At 36.9% G+C, this 20,422-nt stretch overlaps 1 protein-coding gene and 1 non-coding gene across 2 annotated transcripts; one reads left to right on the top strand and one right to left on the bottom strand.

Moving 5' to 3' along the window:
- Positions 1-273: 273 nt before the first annotated feature.
- LOC17888943 (patatin-like protein 2) lies at positions 274-2,328 on the bottom strand. The gene is made up of 6 exons (XM_023784524.1): positions 2,090-2,328; positions 1,638-2,006; positions 1,382-1,546; positions 804-1,106; positions 535-707; positions 274-436 (listed from the first exon to the last, which is right to left on the bottom strand). The coding sequence occupies exons 1-6, from the start codon at positions 2,225-2,227 to the stop codon at positions 358-360; spliced, it is 1,227 nt and encodes a 408-aa protein (XP_023640292.1). The 5' UTR covers positions 2,228-2,328; the 3' UTR covers positions 274-357.
- Positions 2,329-14,906: 12,578 nt separating this feature from the next.
- On the top strand, positions 14,907-15,013 carry LOC111831270. The gene has a single exon (XR_002834522.1). It is a non-coding gene; the product is annotated as a small nucleolar RNA R71 (small nucleolar RNA).
- Positions 15,014-20,422: the final 5,409 nt, after the last annotated feature.

The following is a 20,422-nucleotide window of genomic DNA, read 5'->3' on the forward strand; positions in this document are numbered from 1 at the left end:
CTCGGATTGACAGAATCACTAAAACGGGGTTAATGGGATTACACTAAACTTAGTGTTTATCGATCACAAATTCGATTTGGGGTAATAGCAAAGGACAATGCGGTCTTTGGATGACCCCAAATTACTCGTGTGTTTAGGGATTAGTGATTTCGTCAACTTCGGTTTAGTGATTCCGTCAATCCGATTAAGCGGTTTATTCGATTCGACAATTTTTATATACTTAATGTATTAATAGACCAAAATTTAATAAACCATGCATTTTATTTTCAATCAAATAACATTAGGTATTAAACTTCCAAATTAAAATTAGATGGGGAATTTTTATGGAATTTTCCCTATGATAAAATAATTATCTCTTTACTTCCTAATTGGTGCTTTTCCATGAGGTGATCGCATGTCTCGGATCTTCTTTTCTTTTGAAAGTATTCCTGCTAACCTTCAATAGCCAAAAAAATAATTTATTATTAGTTTTCCTACTAAATCACATAAATATGAATGAAATAAACCAATCAAATGCAAATTTATGTCACTTACTTTATAAGAGCATGTTCATTAGTTGCTTTGTAAGCATTTTCGTTAGAACCCGAGTCTAGGTTGACTTTTGAAACATGTTTCTTGAGCAGTTCTTCTCCTGTCTTCGCGAGAATGTCAAGATTCTCGACAGTAGCGATATCAACCGAAGCAGTATCACCAGTTAATGTGTCATCCTATGTCATGGAAAAAATCCAAATTTTAGAAATTATGGCGATAAAAAAAAAGGCTACTACACTTATATAACTTAATTAGTGAGTTGATCATCATACTTGAATGCGAATGTAATTGGCTTCGGAATGAAGAGCTCGAAAGACGGCAGAGAGATGAAAATCAACCATATCGGAGCTAGCTTGCGTAAAAGCATCAATGAGAGGTGTGGAGCTGTCATGTGTTAACCAACTCAACAATCCCCAACCAGCTACTTCTTTTGCATTGAATTTCTCTTCGCATTTATGATTACCGGTTCCAAGGGAAAGCACAAGAAACCTTCCATAATCATTTGGTCTTATAGGAAAAAAATCACTACTCCCTCTTGTAATCTCATTTGTTACCTCCCCAATGGCCACCAAAGCCTATACAAGACATATAACAATTATATATATGATATATTATTCAAGATTTCTATAAAAAAGTTTATACTAAAATTTAAATTTAAGGCTATGATTGTGTTAATATATATAAGTCTGAAAAATGTTAGTATTCATTGAAATACTATTTAAATTTCTATAAAAAGTTTTATACTATAATTTAAATTTAAGGCTATGATTGTGTTGATATAGATAAGTCTAAAAATGTTAATATTCATCGAAATGCTATTGCGACAAAAATCTAATCGTTAGAAATTTACTGGGTTGTTAGCTGCAACTCCGCCATCAATAAGATTGTATTCTTTTACTTTTCCGGTTGAATTATCTTCAACTTTAAAGAAATGGGCAGGCAAGTATGTAGGGGCAGCTGAAGTTGAGATAGCAATGTCAGCGAGGGTTGCATTCTTGAGAGGATTGTTTTTCACCTATAATATAAACATATTGATAATATACCAAACTATTGTTAATTAAAAGAATTAATAGTAAGTTAACATATACGGACAAAACTAAACAAACCTCGTAACTACTAAAGATAGTAGGTTGAAGATGCTTGATATCGAACGTTGGAATGACAACGTTGGTAAGTGTTTGATTTAACTTAGTATCACCCAACTTAGCATGGATAAGTTGATGAAGGTATTCACCATCATATTTAGGACCAGTCAAGGACTTCACAAGGTTTTTCGCGGCCGAGAATGGGAAATGATCTTGAGGGAAGATCTTTGGACAATGCTCAAGATAGAAATCTTTGATTTCGGAGGCTGCGAACAAGGGTCGGCCTTCCTTGTTAGGAGCGGTGAGCATGGCTGTAACCAGACCACCGGTGCTTGTTCCTGCCATTACATCAAAGTAGTCCGCAAGCCTTGCATCTTCTCCATCCAATTTCTATATATACATCCATAGAATCAAAATAAGAACAATGTTATAGACATGATATACTTATAGTTTGGTAAGCACATGATATATACCTGAAGTTCGGATTCGAGAAATCCAAGGATAACAGCAGGGATAAGCCCTCTAATGCCACCACCATCGATGCTTAGGATTGTTACTAAGTTTCCATAAGTTGGAGGTTGAAGAGGTGATTTTGGGCTATCCATTTGCATCTTAAAGAAAAATCAAAGGCAATGTGTTGATAGTTTTTGTTAAGGGATACGAATATATTATTACTTGAGGAGATAAAACTTTAGTTGTGAGATACTATGAAGTGGTTAATAAACTCATGTATTTATAGGACACAAGTGGCTGCTGGTTCAAAGTTAGACCATGTCTTCAGTCTTAGGATTTATATTCCACTCGTCAAATTAACTTGCATAGCTTCGTTCGTTTGGTTTGAACTTTAATTTGATTGGTTATGGATTTCTTGCCTTTGTAGACAAGATGGACTTTTACGTACGTAAACCTCTTTTCTTCTTTTGCATTAAGACCATGTCAACCCATTTATTTATAACAAAACTATACCAATAATATATATATATATATATATATATATATATACCATTTACACACACATATATATATATATATATATATAATTGTGCAAACAAAATCAATTTATCAAGTTTTTGGGTTCTTGGAGTGTCACTTGAATAGTTTATTATATTCATTCTAATTGAATTTTAAGCTTTTTATTTGGGAAATACTATTATGCAATAAATATATTCGGTTCAACAGCTCTATTTCAGTTTTTAATATGGGATGAAGACAGCCGAGTCATGAGAGTTTTGAAAAATCAATGCCGTGACAAAAACGAAATTACAAAATATATCTTTTATGGCAAAATAAAAATTTCAGCCGCCACTCAATACTTATCCCATCAATGCAAGCTGGAGACTTACCTCTCTTTTTTTTTGTCATCGACCAGTTTAACATACTATATTTGTTTTGATGAAATGTGTAATTAATTATAGTTTTTTCTAGAGAAATACTTGGATTCATTCAAGAGGTGAACTTTTTTTTTACCTTCTATTAATTAGTAAATCAAAATAAAATAATATCATATCATATAATATTTTAAAAATAAATTAAAAAACAAACAAATCTTAACCACTATTTTATAAAACCAAACCGAAATACAAATTTTTTTAACTACAAAATATAAACCCTAACCCTTATTTTATCAACCTAAACCGTAATATAATTTTGTTTAATTACAAAATCTAAACTTTAACTACTATTTTTTCAACTCAAACTCAAATATAATTTTCTTTATTTACAAAATCTAAACTATAATCACTAATTTGTGAATCCAAACCGAAATATAATTTTGTTTAACTACAAAATGTAAACCTTAACCACTAATTTATAAACCCAAACCCGAAATATATTTCCTTAATAAAAATCCTACATAATTTTTTTTCCTTAATTTGCTTTATTTTTTTATTTTGATTTTGATTTGATTATTTAAATAAAAAATGACATGACATATTGTTGTATTTTGATTGACTAATTAAGAGTAGGTGAACAAGAGTGGTTCACCTCCTAGGGATGAACCCAAATATATATATATTTTTAACATACTATATTAATTTCAAATGATATTATGCAAATAATATCAAGATACTACAAAATCTAAACCTTAACCACTAATTTATAAACCCAAACCCGAAATATATTTCTTTAATAAAAATCCTACATAATTTGTTTCCTTAATATGCTTCATTTTTTTATTATTATTTTGATTCACTTATTTAAATAAAAAATAAAATGGCATATTGTTGTATTTTGATTGACTAATTACGAGGAGATGAACAAGAGTGGTTCACCCCCTAGGGTGAACCTATGTATATATTTTTTTAACATTGTACTATATTAATTTCAAATAATATTATGTAAATAATATTAAGAGAATATTTTGAGAAATACCTCTTCTGGTATACTCCTTTTCAAAAATAATCCTTTTTATATAACAATTTATAAAAAATACCCCTGTTTAAGTATAAAATTTATAAAATTTTATATGGTTTATAAGGTACTTCAAGATATTAACTACGACTAGGAGATTCAATCCAAATAATTTAAAAAGTTTTAAAAGGTTTTAACTCTGTTTTAGATGGTTTTAAAAGGGTTTAAAAGGTTTAAGAAAAATTATAATGTACTTATATAGTATTTATGAAATATATATAAAATTTTACACATTTATAAAAGTAATTTGTGTGTATATTTATAAGCTTACACAAGTTGTAACACCTGTGTCCTGTTTTTAGGACATTGTTGATCGACACCAAGTAATTTTTTATCGGTTTGGGCGGTTTAGCTTAATTGTCGGTTTAAGTGAATTGGTTTAAGAAAAGCCCTAAAACTTGACTTAAACTCGATAGCAGTCTCTGTCTTCTCACTTTTGGCTTTTGGTGTTTCCTGATAGCAAAAGAGAGAGGGAGTGTGTTGGAGTGGCACGACCGTGGGTCGATGGCTGGGCTCGGAAACCGTCGGAGCCTTCGATAGAAGGTTTGGGGTGGAGAGTACCCTTCGTACAAATGAAGGAGTACTCGGAGTGGATGTTTGTGGATCGATTGACGACATGTGAGCTATGGAAAAGAACTCACGATACGGTCGGCTTGAAGATCAACAAAACCCGGTTCGAGGATCTTCAAGGATTTTCGATCTCTAAGCTTTACGGCTCGAGAAAACAAAGAGAGACGCGAGAAAAGGAAACATTTTCGGTAGTTTATTCAAGCGTCCCGATTACATTCGAGAACCTTGCCTTTAAATATACAAGTGATCGAGAAAGTGGGCCTAAAGTTGCCCTAGACACGTGGGTCTTTAAGCTCCATACAAAGGAAAAGCGAGAAAGCGCGTTTTCTAACGGCTCTCTCGGTCAAAGGTGAAAAGGTCGAGTAATTCTCGATAAAAAGGTAAAAGCTTGAGAAAACTCTCGGTAAAAAGTGAAACGACAGAGAATTCTTCGAGAGAAATAGAAACGGATTGATAAAAATCGACGGAGAAGGCTTTATTGGTGGTGGATGCCTTCTTGGAGATAGGATCTTCACTTCCTCGGCTCCGGAGCTTGTCTACGAACGTTTCCAAACCGTGAGTCGAGTGGGATCGAAGTGGAGATGCATTAGACTTGCTGCCTCGTTAAAACCCCTTCGGTAAACCCATTGGGACAAACCCGAAGTTGGGAAAAAGAGTACAGCTCCCCTAACGTCTTAGGGATGCCTTCACACGGACGTGGGGGTGAAGGCACTCGAACGAAGCTTTCCCAAAGCTTGTCTTGATCGAAGGTTCCTCGGTGGTGATGCGGTCCACGAATCTTCAGTGAGAATGGTTGAAGCTCGGCTTGTCGAAAGGTTGATCGTTAAAGAAGAGCATGAGATGACCTCGCCTTGCTCGTCTTGATAATCCTTGTTGATGTCTTGAAGTGTTGAGGCTGAATCCTTGTCGTCGAGATGATCGCTTGTTGAAGACTTTGCCCGAACGGTTGATAGATGCGGCCGGCCGGATGGTGCTCTCGGACGGACGGACGGCGGCCTTGGTGACTCGATGTCCGGGGACACATCATGGAATTTTCTCTTGAGGCTTCAAAAGAGATTCTAGAGAAGTTTCTGGAGGCTTCTGAAGGCTGTTCATGGGTGTTCTAGCAAGGGATCAGTGGGATTTGTGGATGGGGCGTGAAGAGAGGTTGCTGGATTGTTCTTCTTCTTTGTTTTGTCCATCCTTTAGATTCATATCAAAGTTGAGTGCGTGACCATGGCTGATTTGAGCATGTGTATTTAAATGATTTGGATGGCTGGAAATTGTTGTATGTGGCTTGTTTGTGTGTTTTTGTTGTTGTATTTGCATGATTGAGTGTTAGGGTTCATGGTGGGAGATTTGGTGGTAGTTAATTCGTTATATGGAGAGTTGATAGGCAATTTTAGGGTTTATGCGGAGGTGGTGTCGGTAGACACCAGTTAGGGTGTCGGTAGACACCAGTTAGGGTGTCGGTCGATGCTTGATGTGATAATGGGAAGCTTGGAACATGGAGATAATAAGCAGCTTGAACCTTAGGAGCTTGAAGTGAACAAGCACCTTGAAGATGAAGATATTGGAGCTAAAGAAGCATTGCACATCCCTAAAGGTCCTATGACAAGATCAAAGGCGAAGCTTCTAAGTCAAGCTATTACCACACTTCTACAACAAGTCCAGGGTAGTCTAGAGTGTGCTTATCCAGCCATGTTGGTTGTGATTCAGCCCACTTAAGTGGAGACAGTGGAGGTGTGTGACTTGTACTCTTTTTCCCTACTGTTGTGAAACAAGCGTTTTCAGTGTCTTGTTAGAGTTCAAATCCCCAGTGCAATGTAGCACATGAGGTTATCAATGCAAATAGGTGTATTGCAAACAATCAAGATATAGCAGAACTAATCGAGTCAAGCCAAGTGGTTGAAAGTTTGGAATTTAGAACTCAAATGCATAAAAGTAAACTACATAATGAAAAACTAAAAAGATCTAACAACAATTCTGAAGATAAGCTAAAGGATCTAAGAATACTAAAAATGCAATAACTACAGAAGCAATACTGAAAGCATAAATAAAAGCAGGTAAACAATCAGATAAACAAGGGTCTTAAGGATAGGCTAATGGGGTGATGAATTCTCTTTAGCTCTTGGGGATGCTTAACATGCTCAAATAGATCTAATCCTAGACAATGAACCACTTAACCTAATCAGTCCAATCTCTTGGTAAAGATTATCAGATCTATAGCACTTCCTAATCTCAACTTTCATTGATGAAACATACTATAGATAGGCATAAAGAACAAGCTCATTAATGTCAATCTACTCCTTAACAGCCAATCTCTTGGGTAAGTAAATAGATCTCTGGCATTAGTTAATCAGACATTCCATAGAACACTTTTTGAGTGCTGGAGTGTTTAAGATCTAATCCCACATGGTTAATGCAAAGACTAGCAATTAAATCTCCTAATCCAGAAGGTATCTACCTGAATCTATACTTAAGCATCCCTAGAAACTAAGATTCCTCATCACCTAACCCATCCTCTAAACCCAGAAAACTACTCAGATCTGGAATTTATCATGAAGAACATAAACCCAGAAATCTTTAAATCTTGCATAACGAGATAGATAATGATCTAAGGAGCAAAATAATATAAAGAGGCAACTCTAAAAACTCAATAGATCAAAAGATATTGAGATTACAAGTTTCTGGAAATGTTTGATGGCTACAGAGAAAACCCTAATGAAAACTCGATTTTTGGCTTAATGACCCAAAGTCTCTATTTATACTAAGTGTTAGAAGCCCTAAAACAGAAAAAGACAAATTACAGAATCGGTTTGAAAAGAACTCGGTCGGGTTCATGTTGGGCTCGTTCGGGTCCTTCCTCAGCTCGCTCGAGTCCAGCTTCCTCCTCTAGGTCCGGGTGCTTGATCGTGCTCACCTTAGTCGGGCAGAGTACACTCGATCGGGTCCATGCGAATATGGTTGTAAAGTAGTAAAGTAGTAACTGCGAATATGGTTGTAAAGTGAATATAAACTCATTTGGCTAGGTATAGAAAGGGGTAAGAGACAAAGAGGGTCTCCTTAAGTGAGTGTTTAATTTTTTTAAGTGTTGGGATCTCTCTATGAACAAGATTAAGCTTTTGGGAGAATGCTAAAGGTAAGGACCAACAAATGCATACAGGGATAACATCTTGACTACCCAAAGTACCCAAGTGATATCCTAATCGTCTAAGCCCATATGATCCTATTATACCCTTCAATTCTTTTCATCCCAACTTCCCTTTTTTTGTTCTAAGTCTTAGGAGAGTTCCTTATGGTAAACTAGTGGATAGGGGGTTTTCTTTATAAACACTAGGATTCTCTTTCTTCTTAACACTTAAGACATCAAAGCATTTTTGCTATCTTTACACTTTTCTCTCTTTCTTATAAAATCCAGAACCATCTTTTTCATACTTTGCATTCCCCACACATCTTTCACTAGAACCTTGAACTTTTCTGAAACTTTTACTCTCCTGAAGACTCAACTCATTCCCTTTTTCTTTTCTTTCTTTTCCTTTATTTTACTTTATACCATCCCAACAAATCCCAAACCCAAGTATAATCCATCCTAGTCCTATCTGATCCGAAAAATGCAAATCAGAACTACTCAAGACCCTATTCCTGTCGGCACAAACCTAACACGTTCTCTTAAACCTCAATCCCAAAAAATAGGCCTTCCACTCAGAAATAAAACAAAGGCTTGAAGGAAAGTTTAAGGTTTTTAGGGTGTGGTTAACTGGTCGAGGTTATGACCAGCTACTTGGATCAACAAGAGGGTGATAAAAAGAGGGAAAGAAGATCCAAGTATGTATACAAGGTATCCATAAGTTTAAAACAAATCACATCCAGATAATTATCAATTCAAGTTAAGGCTCTTATAAATAAGGAATGGCATCATATCAAAGCAAGCTTCAGTTTATACTAAAATTCAAATCATGCGATCAAAGAATGGTGCGGTTTCCATTCAAGCTCATGCAATTGTATTAAACAACTATGGACGAGGGCATTGTTTTTAAGTCTAATGAAACAGCAAGTTCTTTGGTTATAATCATCCTAATCCCCTATGCAAATGCAATGATCCTAAATGCAACATCCCTAAACAATGCTAATATGCAAATACAACTATATGAACACTCTTCTTTTTTATTTAAAGATTTTTCTGAAAATTTTTCAAATTTATAGGATTTTTAATGCACATAGATGAATGCAAAACTAGATGATAAAAATTCAAAATAAGAAAACAGAAAACATATCAAATGCATATCCCAAACCTTCCCTCAAACTTAAATTATATAGTCCCTTGTGTAATAAAAATCTGAAAGAAGATTTGGAATCAAAATGAAACAAACTAATGCAAAAAGGTATTTACAAAGATGAGGGTTATAGAGTTACCCTTGTGGTGGTGTAAACCAAGAGCTAAGGACGTCAAGCTTCTCTGCTACATTCTCGTCTTGGATGTTATCGGCGTCAACTGCGAGGTGGTAGGTTGACCCGATCGGGTGTGATCATCCGGCCCGATCGGATGTGCGATCGGGTGAGGTTCTCGTGTCAGGTCCCGGTTCTCTTCTTTCTCTGAACAGAATTCTTCTTGGATCAATTGAAGCTCTGGGTGGGCTCATAGGTAGGTTGAACTTGGTAGGTGTCATGACTGAAGCACTCCTACCCAAACCTCTAGGTATGGCTGTTGTGGAAGCTGAGCATCCAACCTTGTTTTGAAGCTCCTTGATATGCTCTCCCATATCCTTCATTGTACCAGCAAGATCCTTTATAGTGTTCTTCAATGCCTTGATTGTCTTGCTTTGGAATTTGTTCCACTTTTGGAGGATGCTAATCTTCTTGTGAGCTTCTTTTACCCCTCTTGTTTGCCTAGAATATTCTTCCCACTCATCAAAATAGAAGTCTTCTTCCTGTTCTTCCCTGGCAAGCTCTTCTTCTCTAATTTCAGGTTTAGCTTGTGGCTGTTGGACTGGATCGAAGCTAGGTACTTGGTTTGGAACTAAGTTGATACACGCTCCGAAGGGCTAACGGACGGGCAGAAAGGGTTTATCGAGTTGGCCTTCGCTCTCTCTCGATGGAACCACGAACAAAGAAGAATCGATCGATGGATCGATGGATAGACGTGATTGACTCGCTCAATCAATGGACGAACAAGAGGGATGAATCACTCAACACACTCTTAATTCGCAGCTTCAATAGAGTATAGTGAATCACACACTTAAATCTAAAGAACAAACAAACACAAAGTTACTCGAACTTTATAAAGAAGAAAACGCTTTCTTTTAATTTCAATGATCAAGGGTGCTTTACAATGAAAACGAAGTTGAGCTTTTATAGGCTCATAAACAACGGTCTTAATAAGCTAAAACAAGAAAAGAATCGCAAAATTTAAAGCATAGAGCCGTTTGTGACTTTATGAGAAAATCGGCCAAATAAGGAATGTCTTTTAGCTTGTATCTTGAGAGCTTGGGAAGATAGGTGCGACATCTTGGGACTCTCTGCAATGTCTTTAGTGTCCTTAAAATGCAACAGCCTTGATAGAGAAAGAGCCGTTGTAGAGTTAAAGGTCCAAGTGTGAAGGCTTCTAGAATAGGAAAGTAGAGGTGCAAGAGGATTCGCCTAATCCTCTGGATGCTAGTGCATGGTGTGGCATCTTGGACTGTCTCTAGATGATAAATAAGTTCTCCAGGTCGCCAAACATAATCCTCGAAGAAACCAAATAAGGAAAGTTCCATTTTTGGTAACACATGGCCCTCGGGTAAGGCCAAATGAGCAAGTACTAAACCAACTCGAACCAGGGGTATTTTGGCTCGATCAATATGCTCCAAATAGTTGATTTGATGGTGAATAATGAAGCCGAGATCAAATGGACGAGTGAATTCTCCAAACTGCGGCTTAGCTCGCCAATGAACGTTCCCGTAGTGGCTCTCATGGCCATCTCTCAAAATACCTCGATGGGGGACTGATGTTGCTCGTTCATTCCTTTTAAAATACCCATATTTTGGATGGATTTTAAATCCCAACTTGAATGGACGTGTGGTTTGGCCGGCGGTTCCATACGCTTGCTCATGGTACGGTTGAAACGGGTCTTCATGAACCATCTTGATTTCTGTTCGTTCTTCTTCAATTCTGTCTCGGTAGATCTTCATTAAATGGTCACTTTTCGAGTGAATACTCAATGTTGGTCGAGAAAAGTCTTCATATGGTCGATGGAATTGAACATGGTAATGTCCGGATGGGTCGTCGTGGAGAGTCTTCAATATGGTCCGTTGATATCTGATTTCTCCTGAACCATTAGTCTTCTTAGGGTTGATTGTATGGTAAATAATCAATCCTAGGCCATGTGCTTCATCGGAACTCCATTTGGGCAAGAATCCTTCATTTTTGTCCGGTACGGTTGGTTTGAGGCTCGAACCGGCTGGTTTGGTTTGATCCCCGTATGATGTGGTTTGGATGTCCTCATCATAAGTGTGGGTCATATAATGCTGAGATAGGTGGGCAGAAATCAATATTAGCTCCCAGTCTAATCTTTGTAAGCTCGATGTTCGGTAGCATCATTCTCGCTGCTCCAACTGATGGGTGAGTGAACTTATAGAGGAAGAACCCGTTAGGACGCTCGTTATCAAGGAAGTGCGTCCTTGTTAAGGTTTTAATATCTATCCAGTGGGAGTTATAGACCTTTCTCTGCAGCTCCACGTCACAAGCTACTAATAGAGGGGTGATAAGTCCACCGATACTAAGCTCTCCTTGCACCCCTCTCTTACAAGCTTTAAGCACCCAATCTTTGTAATACATGAACTGGTCTAATAGAACTGAAGCCATGCTACCATCCGTTCTTTCGGATTTGAGCACTCTTAGATTTTGAAGAAGTATATTCTTTTCCATCTCCAATTGTCTTCCAAACAGATATGATTTCCTCTTTTACCACGTCTTGGCTCATTCCGCTTGCTTGCAAAAACCGATAGAGCTTTTCAACCTCCTTAAATATGAGAGAATAGGTAGTACCTCTCACGCTGAAGGTGATGTACCCAAGATAATCATTTGAGTAAAACTTGGATTCATCCTCGTAGAAATGGAGCTGGAGCGAGGCTAAAATGTAGCATGTCTGCTCGTCGTAGGCTTCCAAATTCCTGGTCATGAACGAACCAAGCCTGCTTCTCTCAAACAGAAACTCCACATCTCGTGCAATTCTCAGCTCCTTCATTGTTTTCCTGTGAGGATAACGAGTTCCAATGAACTTTCGACGCCTAAACATGTCGTAGAGCTCTTCGGGTGGAGGGAGGTTCCTGCTCTTCCTTGGTTGAACAACCCTCCTGGCCTCAACATCCATCATGGGTTCATCAACATCTTCTTCAGCAGACCTTTTTCCTCTTGAAATCTCCTCTCTGGGAATCAGAACATTATGACCCGATTGACTGGCCGATCGGGTTATCGGGTTATCGGGTTCGTGCTTGAGCTCGGGCTTTTTCCCATTGACTTCTGACCCGATCGAGTCTGGTTCCAACAGCTTGGACTGTCATGAAGTTTCTTGCAATTTCTTCAGCGGTTTGGTTGTGATGGGCTTCCCGTTGTTCTCTTGAAAGGCTCTTCTTTTTGGGTTGAAGATTTCCTGAAGACATTTTCTTTTCATGGGAATGAGAAACTCAAAACTCAAATTTAGTTGGTTAGTAACCCAGAAAATAAGAACTCAAGAACAAATGTGAGAACAAACCTAGAAACTATGAATAACAAGAACAAATGTAAAAAACAAACCCAGAAAATGTGAAGAACAAGACCAAATGCTAAACAAAACCCATAAATTATAAAGAACTAAGAACTAGAGAAAAGGAAGAGAGAATTCTAGAGATAAAAGTGAGTTTTTAACAAAATGAGAGAATGAGAGTGGATTGGTCGAGTTTGGGGTTTAAATAGAGGGTGAGAGGGCAAAAAAATTGAAGAGGGGACCATTCTTGGTCGGGTGGGATTCGAATTTTGAAATTCAAATCGGGTTGACCATTGACCCGACCGTTACCTCTGTTGACCCGATCGGACGGCTGAGATTGAACACGATCGGATGACTATTGACTCAACCGTTGAATCGTTGACTCGACCGTGTGGGCTTCTGATAATGAGTTTTAAGGCCCAATTGGCTCATTTTCTCTTTCTTTTCTCCTCTTGGCCCGTTAACACCTTTCTTCACTCACAATCAAACCTGAACAAACATTAAACTACAAACAAAAAATTCGAAATCATAAATACTTAAAGAAATATGTACAAGGATACCATTGGGATTTTCTCCCAAGTGAGCTTGTTCAAAGTCACTAAGCTTGACTTGAAATATTCCTCAAGTAGTGGTTGAAAAGTGGAGAGGCTTAGTGATTCTCTCCAATGCCAATGACCAATGTATATGATACTTATTCTTCGCAGCATATCTCTTTTTAAAAGTAAGAACCCTTTTAGCTTTCCTAGAGGTGAGGACATGATTTCTGTTTTTAGCTCTACAATTTGCTCAGTCAGTTCTTGAATGGTTGTTGCTCGCCGCATGAGGTCTTTCTTTAGAGTCGTGATTACTTGGTGCTCCGTGTACGTGGGAGTGGAGGAAAAAGTTTCTTCTGTTTTGATTATCGTGCCCCGGTACGGATCCGCCATGTTTACTTCCATCCTTGTACCACGTCCGAAATCAAGGCTCATTGTTCCCTTTGCCATATCCATCACCATTCCTGCAGAGGCTAGGAAAGGCCTTCCAAGGATCAGCTGATACTGTTGTTCCCTCTCCATTTTCAGGATCAAAAAATCTGTGGGGATCTTGATTCCACCAACTTCCACTAGGAGATTTTCTAGTACTCCCACGGGTTGTCTCGAGCTTCTGTCCGCCATCACAACTGAAAGGCTGTACGGTGTAAACGTCGCATAGCCCATTCGTTGAGCTATTGAGAGGGGCATTAAGCTAATCGAAGCTCCCGAGTCGCATAGACACTCATTGAAAATCGTTGATCTGATCGAGCAGGGAAGTGTGAAAGTTCTAGGATCTCCTATCTTCTTGCTAGGACTTTGCTAAGGTGGTGTCAACTCTTCCTCTACTTCATCCTTTCTAGTAATACCTCTTTGAGAATCTCCCTATAAGGGGGGATGTTGGCAAAAGCGTCTACCAAGGCCTTCATCTGATCATTCCCAGTTAGAGAATCAAGGATATTGTTGTACTCTACTTTGATTTCAGCTTTGGATTGTTCCAGGTAAAGTAGTGGTATTCGGGTTGATGGTTTTGGACTGGTGCTTCTGTTTGGACGAAGGGGCTCGTAAGAACTTAACTCACACATCCGGTCAGACATGCATCTTACACGATAGCGAACTCGATCGGGTCCATGGTATCCCCGATTTGATTTTTAGTAGACCTGATTGGGTTTGATGTTAGTCCGGTCGAGTTTGCTGTATGCTCGATTGGGTTCACCGTCAGAGATATTTTTTGAGTTGAATCCTCCCCCTCTTTAATCTCACTGTCCGCAGTGATAGGTGGATATGGTTCTCCCAGTGTAATTGCATTAGCAGTAGAAAACTCTTTCGGGTTCATGATAGACTTTCTTGGGTGCTGTCCGGAAGAAGTGGAGGTTTGTTTGCCTTCCAAGTGAACAACCTTGTTGCTCAAAACATCGAACTTCTGGTTCAGGTCGCTGAGAGATGTGTTGACATAATTGCGAAGCTCGGCTATCTTTTTTGCTTGATCGAGGTTGTTCTTGGCCTGTTCTTGAGGTGCGTTAGAAGGTTGTTGTTGGAAACCTGGAGGATTGCCATAGGCTGTTGATAAGTACCTTGGGACAGTTGTTGAAGGATGAAAGCTTGTTTTGGATTGAAACCCACAAATGGCTTATTCTGGAATTGTTGTTGCTGAGGGGGATAGACTTGATCTTGAGGGTTGGCATCATCGGTGCTTCTATAAGACATATTCGGGTTGGGTTTATAGTTGTTGTAGCCGTTTTGGTAACCTTTTGATTCTGAATATAGCTCACCTCCTCAGTATTGTCACAATCACCCTCTTGAGTTTGAAAGGTCTCCTCTTCTTGAACAAAGTGAACGCTCTTCTGCTGCCTCATCAAAAACTTATCAAGCTTGTCGTTTTCATATCCTTCTTATACTTGTCATCTTGGTCGGTGTTTCCTCGGACGGTTATGTCATAGTCCTCGTTGTTTGTTCCATCGACTGAGCTAGATTCTCCACGAGTTCCCAACCGGCTTCAACATCCTTGTTTAGAAAATTTCCATTGCTGGCCGTATCAAGAAGTAGGCGAAACTTGGGCAATATCCTTGGTATAGAGTACTAAGCAGCGACTCGTTGCTGAAACCGTGATGAGGACACTGGGACTGGTAGCTTTTGAATCGCTCCCATGCCTCATAGAAGGTTTTGTTGTTCCGCTGTGCAAAGCTAGAGATGTCGTTCCTTAATCTTGCGGTTCGTGCATTGGAGAAGAACTTAGATAAAAATGCTTTCTTGCACTCTTCCCAAGTTGTGATTGATCCAGCGGGCAGTGACTTTTCCCATTAATGAGCTTTATCGCCAAGGGAGAACGTAAACAATCTCAGCTTGAACCCGTCTTCACTAACACCGTTGATTTTGGTTAAACCACACATTCGATCGAATTTGTCGTGGTGGTATATTTTGTCTTCTTTCTCTGTAAACTTTATATATTTTGTCTTCTTTCTCTGTAAAACTCATCAAACCTTTTTCTATCTAAAATCTTTTATGAATTTGTTTGATCTTGAGCTTGTGTGTGGAATATCACAATTTCATCTCGTGAATGCTCTTGGTGCTTCATATCCTAGTAAGAACGAGTTTGAAAGTTCAAGGGACTTCCATAACCCTTGAAAGTTTCTATAATTCCGTTCTTAGTCCATAAAAAATCCCATTCACACATCTACACAAACCTGCCAGTTCAGAACCGTCGTCGATCACAGCCAGGCCACACATCGCACAAACCCGCCTGTTTTGGAACAGCCGTCTATTCGCAGCCAGGCAACTTATCAGATCAAATCATGCACCAATCTGCACAAAACTGCCTGTTTTGGAACCGCCGACCATTCCAGCCTCACAATCACATATCTACTTAATCAACCACACAAAGTGTTCAAGGGGAATAGATCTTTAACCAAGATCATACCAACGCCAACCTGGTGTCTGTGTCTGTGTAGTCAACACCAATTTCTGGACGACTTCTTCTGGACGGTAATTCCTTAGCAGCGAGTAGATAGTGTCTTTTTATGCATGGTTTGTTTGTTTTGGTTAATCTTATGGAGGTTGGTTTGGTTTGATATGCTTGTGTGTATAGCCCAGTAGATGAGAGGATCACTTCACTAAGTATTTGGTGGAGCATTTGTGATAGTAATCACACATCTCATTGTGTTTGTGGTGCAGGTAAAAGCTAAATGTGACCATGGAATCAAGGTAATGAGAGAAGGATGATTTAGCACTCGCTGGTTGTTATGGTTTTGTTATGACATTGTTAGGTTGTTAGTTTCTAAAACTTACAAGCATGTTAGGATTGGTGGTTTGTTTGGATATTTGCTGGGTATGTTATTGAAGTTATTAGATTGGATTTCTGATTGTTCTTCCGCTGGTTAATTGATGATTTAATCTGGTTCAATTGGTGTAATTTGGTTCGGTATGCTAGTTAGTAAGTATGAGATCATGAGTATGGAAAATATCCCGAGTATTAAAAAGAGAAAACAGGTTGGATCTTTTCACAAATATTTGGACAAATTTTAACATTTTGAATGGATTTTTTAATAAAGTTTGAAAAGAGGTATTTTTAAAAATCTCCCGAGTATTTTTCAAAAATTCTATTTTTTTTCCCAAAACTGAAAATTAAATATTAAATCATTTACTTGTATGTTTAATTTTTCAATTTAATTTGATCTAATATTGAACCTTTTGAGGTAAATATATAAATAATTTAAATACATCAAATTGTGCATGCTACCATATATTATAAATAACTAGGTTAGGACCTTCCCGATTTTTAAATAAAATTGAAATATATTTTTATTTTAAGTAGAAACTATCGTAGAAAGTAACTACATAAATTATATTCTTCTTTTGCTTTAAACAAACTAAATTATATTAGTCTTATTATTTCCAACTCAAAAAGTGGTATTCCCAAAATATGAATTCACACCTTATTTACAAAACATTAAGAAGCAAAACATCTATCGAATCATCATCTTATTAACATCCATGAACGATTTTACTATATCTCTTACCACTAAAACATATTTAAAGTATGCTCTTTATCACAACGTATAAAATGTCCTAATGAACATAATCATCTAATTATATGTCTTTTTACTATAAGTATAACTTTTACATGGTTTCTTTAACCAGTAAAACTGTTTTTGGTTACCAAATTTCTCTACTCAGAAAATATAATGAATGAAAAATAAGAAAAAAAATATAGTTGATAGCAATGAGTTTATGACTAACCATAAAAGGATGAGGAAAAAAATTGACATAAGAATAGGATTATAAATATACTTTAAATGATTATCAACTGTGTTAGTATAGTTTTATGATTGTTTAAGATAAAACACTGAAAACAATATAAATAATTGAGTAACCCATAAGATTTTATTTAAATTAAAAATCTATTAAAAAAATTATTAGAAACTTATATAGTTTCATAAAAAAATAATTAAAATTTAAAAATAAAAAGAAAATTTAATTTGTGCATTCACAAAATTTTTAGATCTATTGACTTCAAAGGATTGTGGACTACAATGTACAAAAACAACATTGGTAAGATGTTCGTTATTACTCAAGGTGACCAGAGAATTTTTTTGGAAGATGCCCAATCATTCTTCTCTAGCTTTCGATGGTAAAACTAAACTTAATCGTCAGTGGATTCAACTGCGTATGAATAATACTTTATATGATGGAATTGATTCATCTAATATTTTAGTATGGACTGATTAACACATATGGTGTAACTAAAGCACATTCTCTTATTTGGATGCAGTTGATATTGGCTTAGAAATACCATTTACATAATCACAGCTTCATCCCGTCTCTAAGGTACTTATCTAAGTTAAGTTTAAAGAAATATGCAACATTTGATTGATAGTAATGGTTTTGGAAAATAATAAACGTTAAATCAAAGACACATTAAATAACATAACCGCTTTCATCGCACTATTTTGAAAATTAAAAATTTGGTTTCGTTGATATACTATTAGTCTTCTTGAAGGAACCCTAATGGTCTAAGTGTCCGAAATTTTAGGAATTTGGTTTTAAGATTATTATAATTTATCTTTTCCATATTTATCTCATAGTATTTGAAGATATTAGTGAAGACTACAATATATGTGGATATTATTTCATTAATGAGACGGGCCTCTAATTTAGGTAGCCCAATGTCAACATTTTAGAGATTAATTTATATATTTTTTTGTTAATTATGAACCTTCGTTTCATGTTAATAATACATTATTATTACTATGTACTTCTAGATGCCAAGAAATTCCTAAATCTACACAAATTAAAGCATTTTTAATTAGAAAATTTAGTTTGATTGTAGATTTTATGAACGTGGAAATTCAAATGACATAGTTGTACTAACATAAGAAAAGGGGACAAATTCCTTCGATACTCTCTGTAAACATCCTGAAAAATGATCATCATTAAATTAATAGGACTGTAGCTGCAGTGAATTTTGTTATAAAAATAACAAGAATATAAAATCGTTAAGAAAAAGGAAGTACCAGTATATCAGTCATCGTTATATTATTTTCTGGAATATCTCTTTAAAAACAACTAATGTTGTTTTTGTATCTCTAATACCATCCTCATCAACAATTAGGATCTTCAGACCTCTACTACTTCTGACTCTTCACACGGCTACATAAAGTTGATCGTGAGTAAATACCGGTCTTGGTAGATCGATCCCAACATGAGATAAACTTTGACCTTAGCTCTTATTGATTGTCATTCCAAAGCACAGAGATATGGGAAACTGTGTATGCTGAAATCGAAATGGCAATTTGACATCTGTAGGTGTAAGTGCCATGCGAGGAATATAAACTCTCTCTTCATCATTGTCACCATCATCGCTTAGGGCGATGACTCTTGCTTCAATAACATGTTCTCCTAATCTTGTTATCTGCAATCTGGTCCCGTTACGCAATCCATTTTTTGATCAATGTTTCTTAAGAGCATAATCGGAACTCCTTTCTTCAACTTCAGAACTTTGGTTGGGCAATCCTGAACATTTGATTGAATTTAGGAGTTCAATGGAGACATTACCATCTCTGATAGTAGAAGAATCAGATTGACATATTCTGCCACAACTAAAATATTCCTTTGCTTCTCGTGGCAAAAGATCCATTATATAATTGTTGATCTCGTCAACAACCTCATTGGTAGGACATAAGATTGCCCTCCCCTTGAAAAAGTAACATCATCTAGATTTTGAAGCAAAGATGGATAAATGGCATCGTTAGTGAAACTATAGGGTCAAGATTATCCATAAGAAGCATGTCACCTTGAATATCTATCATAGCTTCACCATCATTTAGTAAAGAAAGCTTCACATCTCCTAATTTTAAAATCCATTCAGAGAATTCTTTGATGGAATTAATCTCACCAGGATCCGAATCAACACTTAGACGCATGTTCTTTGCCAAACGAAGAACTGAGCAAAAGCGCCATAATGATGAAGAGGTTAGTGAAGCTTGAACAATTTGCCCTCTACTCCCTTTAGCAATAACTGGAAAAACTTTTCAAAAATCACCACCAAAGACTATTGTTTTCCCACAAAATGGATTATTAGTATTCGTAATATTAGCTGCTCGTGCTATATCTCTCAAACTCCGATCAAAAGCCTCAAAAAATTGTTTATGCAACACTGGTACCTTATCCCAAATAATCAACTTAGCTTCCAAAGCAATCCAGCAAGATCACAATCAGAGCTAATATGACACGTTGAAGTTTCATGTAGCTGTATTGGTATTGTAAACCGTGAACGAGCAGTGCTTGCTCCTTCCAAAAGTAAGGCTGCCATTCCACTCGAAGCTACATTGATTGCAATTTTTCCTTGCGACCGGATATAAGACGACAAAGTTTTCCAAAGAAAAGTTTTTCCTGTACCTCCAAATCCATAAACAAAAATACACCTCAAAACTAATATACAATCATACCCATTCCTTTGCTCATCTGTTACACTTGGAAGTAGTTTCTGATGATCGACAGCAGACTTTTCTCTGTTGTAACATAAGTCTTCTGTAATAAGTCTGTTGGTTGAAGATGGGATATTGTGGTTTACAAGAAATGGAAGTGAAGAGTACTGTTTTATGCTACTTCCGTTCATCTGTAGAAGCTTTTCAATTTCAAACAAAGTTTGATTCTTTAACTGATTTGTCCTTATTTCGACACCAATGATTTATGTAAATCTTGTTAGTGATAATTATTGATCGTTAAAACAATTAATAAGATAAATATTATATTTTTTGACATGATATTCCATGTATTCTTCTCTTCATATCTAATATGTCTTCTGAAAGAAAATGCCATTTTTCTAACCAAACATGATTAGGTGTTGACAGACTTGCTGAAGTTAGGAGCCTCACAAATAGATGATGCATGTACTTAGCTGATGCCCATTGGCTGGCTTCTGTGATTGTATCAATATACAAGGTCATCTTCAAGGAGGCCAGGGACAGAAAATGCATCTTGATACCTTGGATACAAAATGCCATCAACACTGTGTAAAGACTCAAAGCTGGTTGCACATTTTATGTGGGTAAGAAATAATTTCATGTAAAACTGATCACCAGCAGATGGTGAAATAATATGCATCCGACCAACAACTG

Source organism: Capsella rubella, unplaced genomic scaffold, assembly GCF_000375325.1.
Source record: "Capsella rubella cultivar Monte Gargano unplaced genomic scaffold, Caprub1_0 scaffold_4, whole genome shotgun sequence".
NCBI classification, from domain to species: Eukaryota; Viridiplantae; Streptophyta; class Magnoliopsida; order Brassicales; family Brassicaceae; genus Capsella; species Capsella rubella.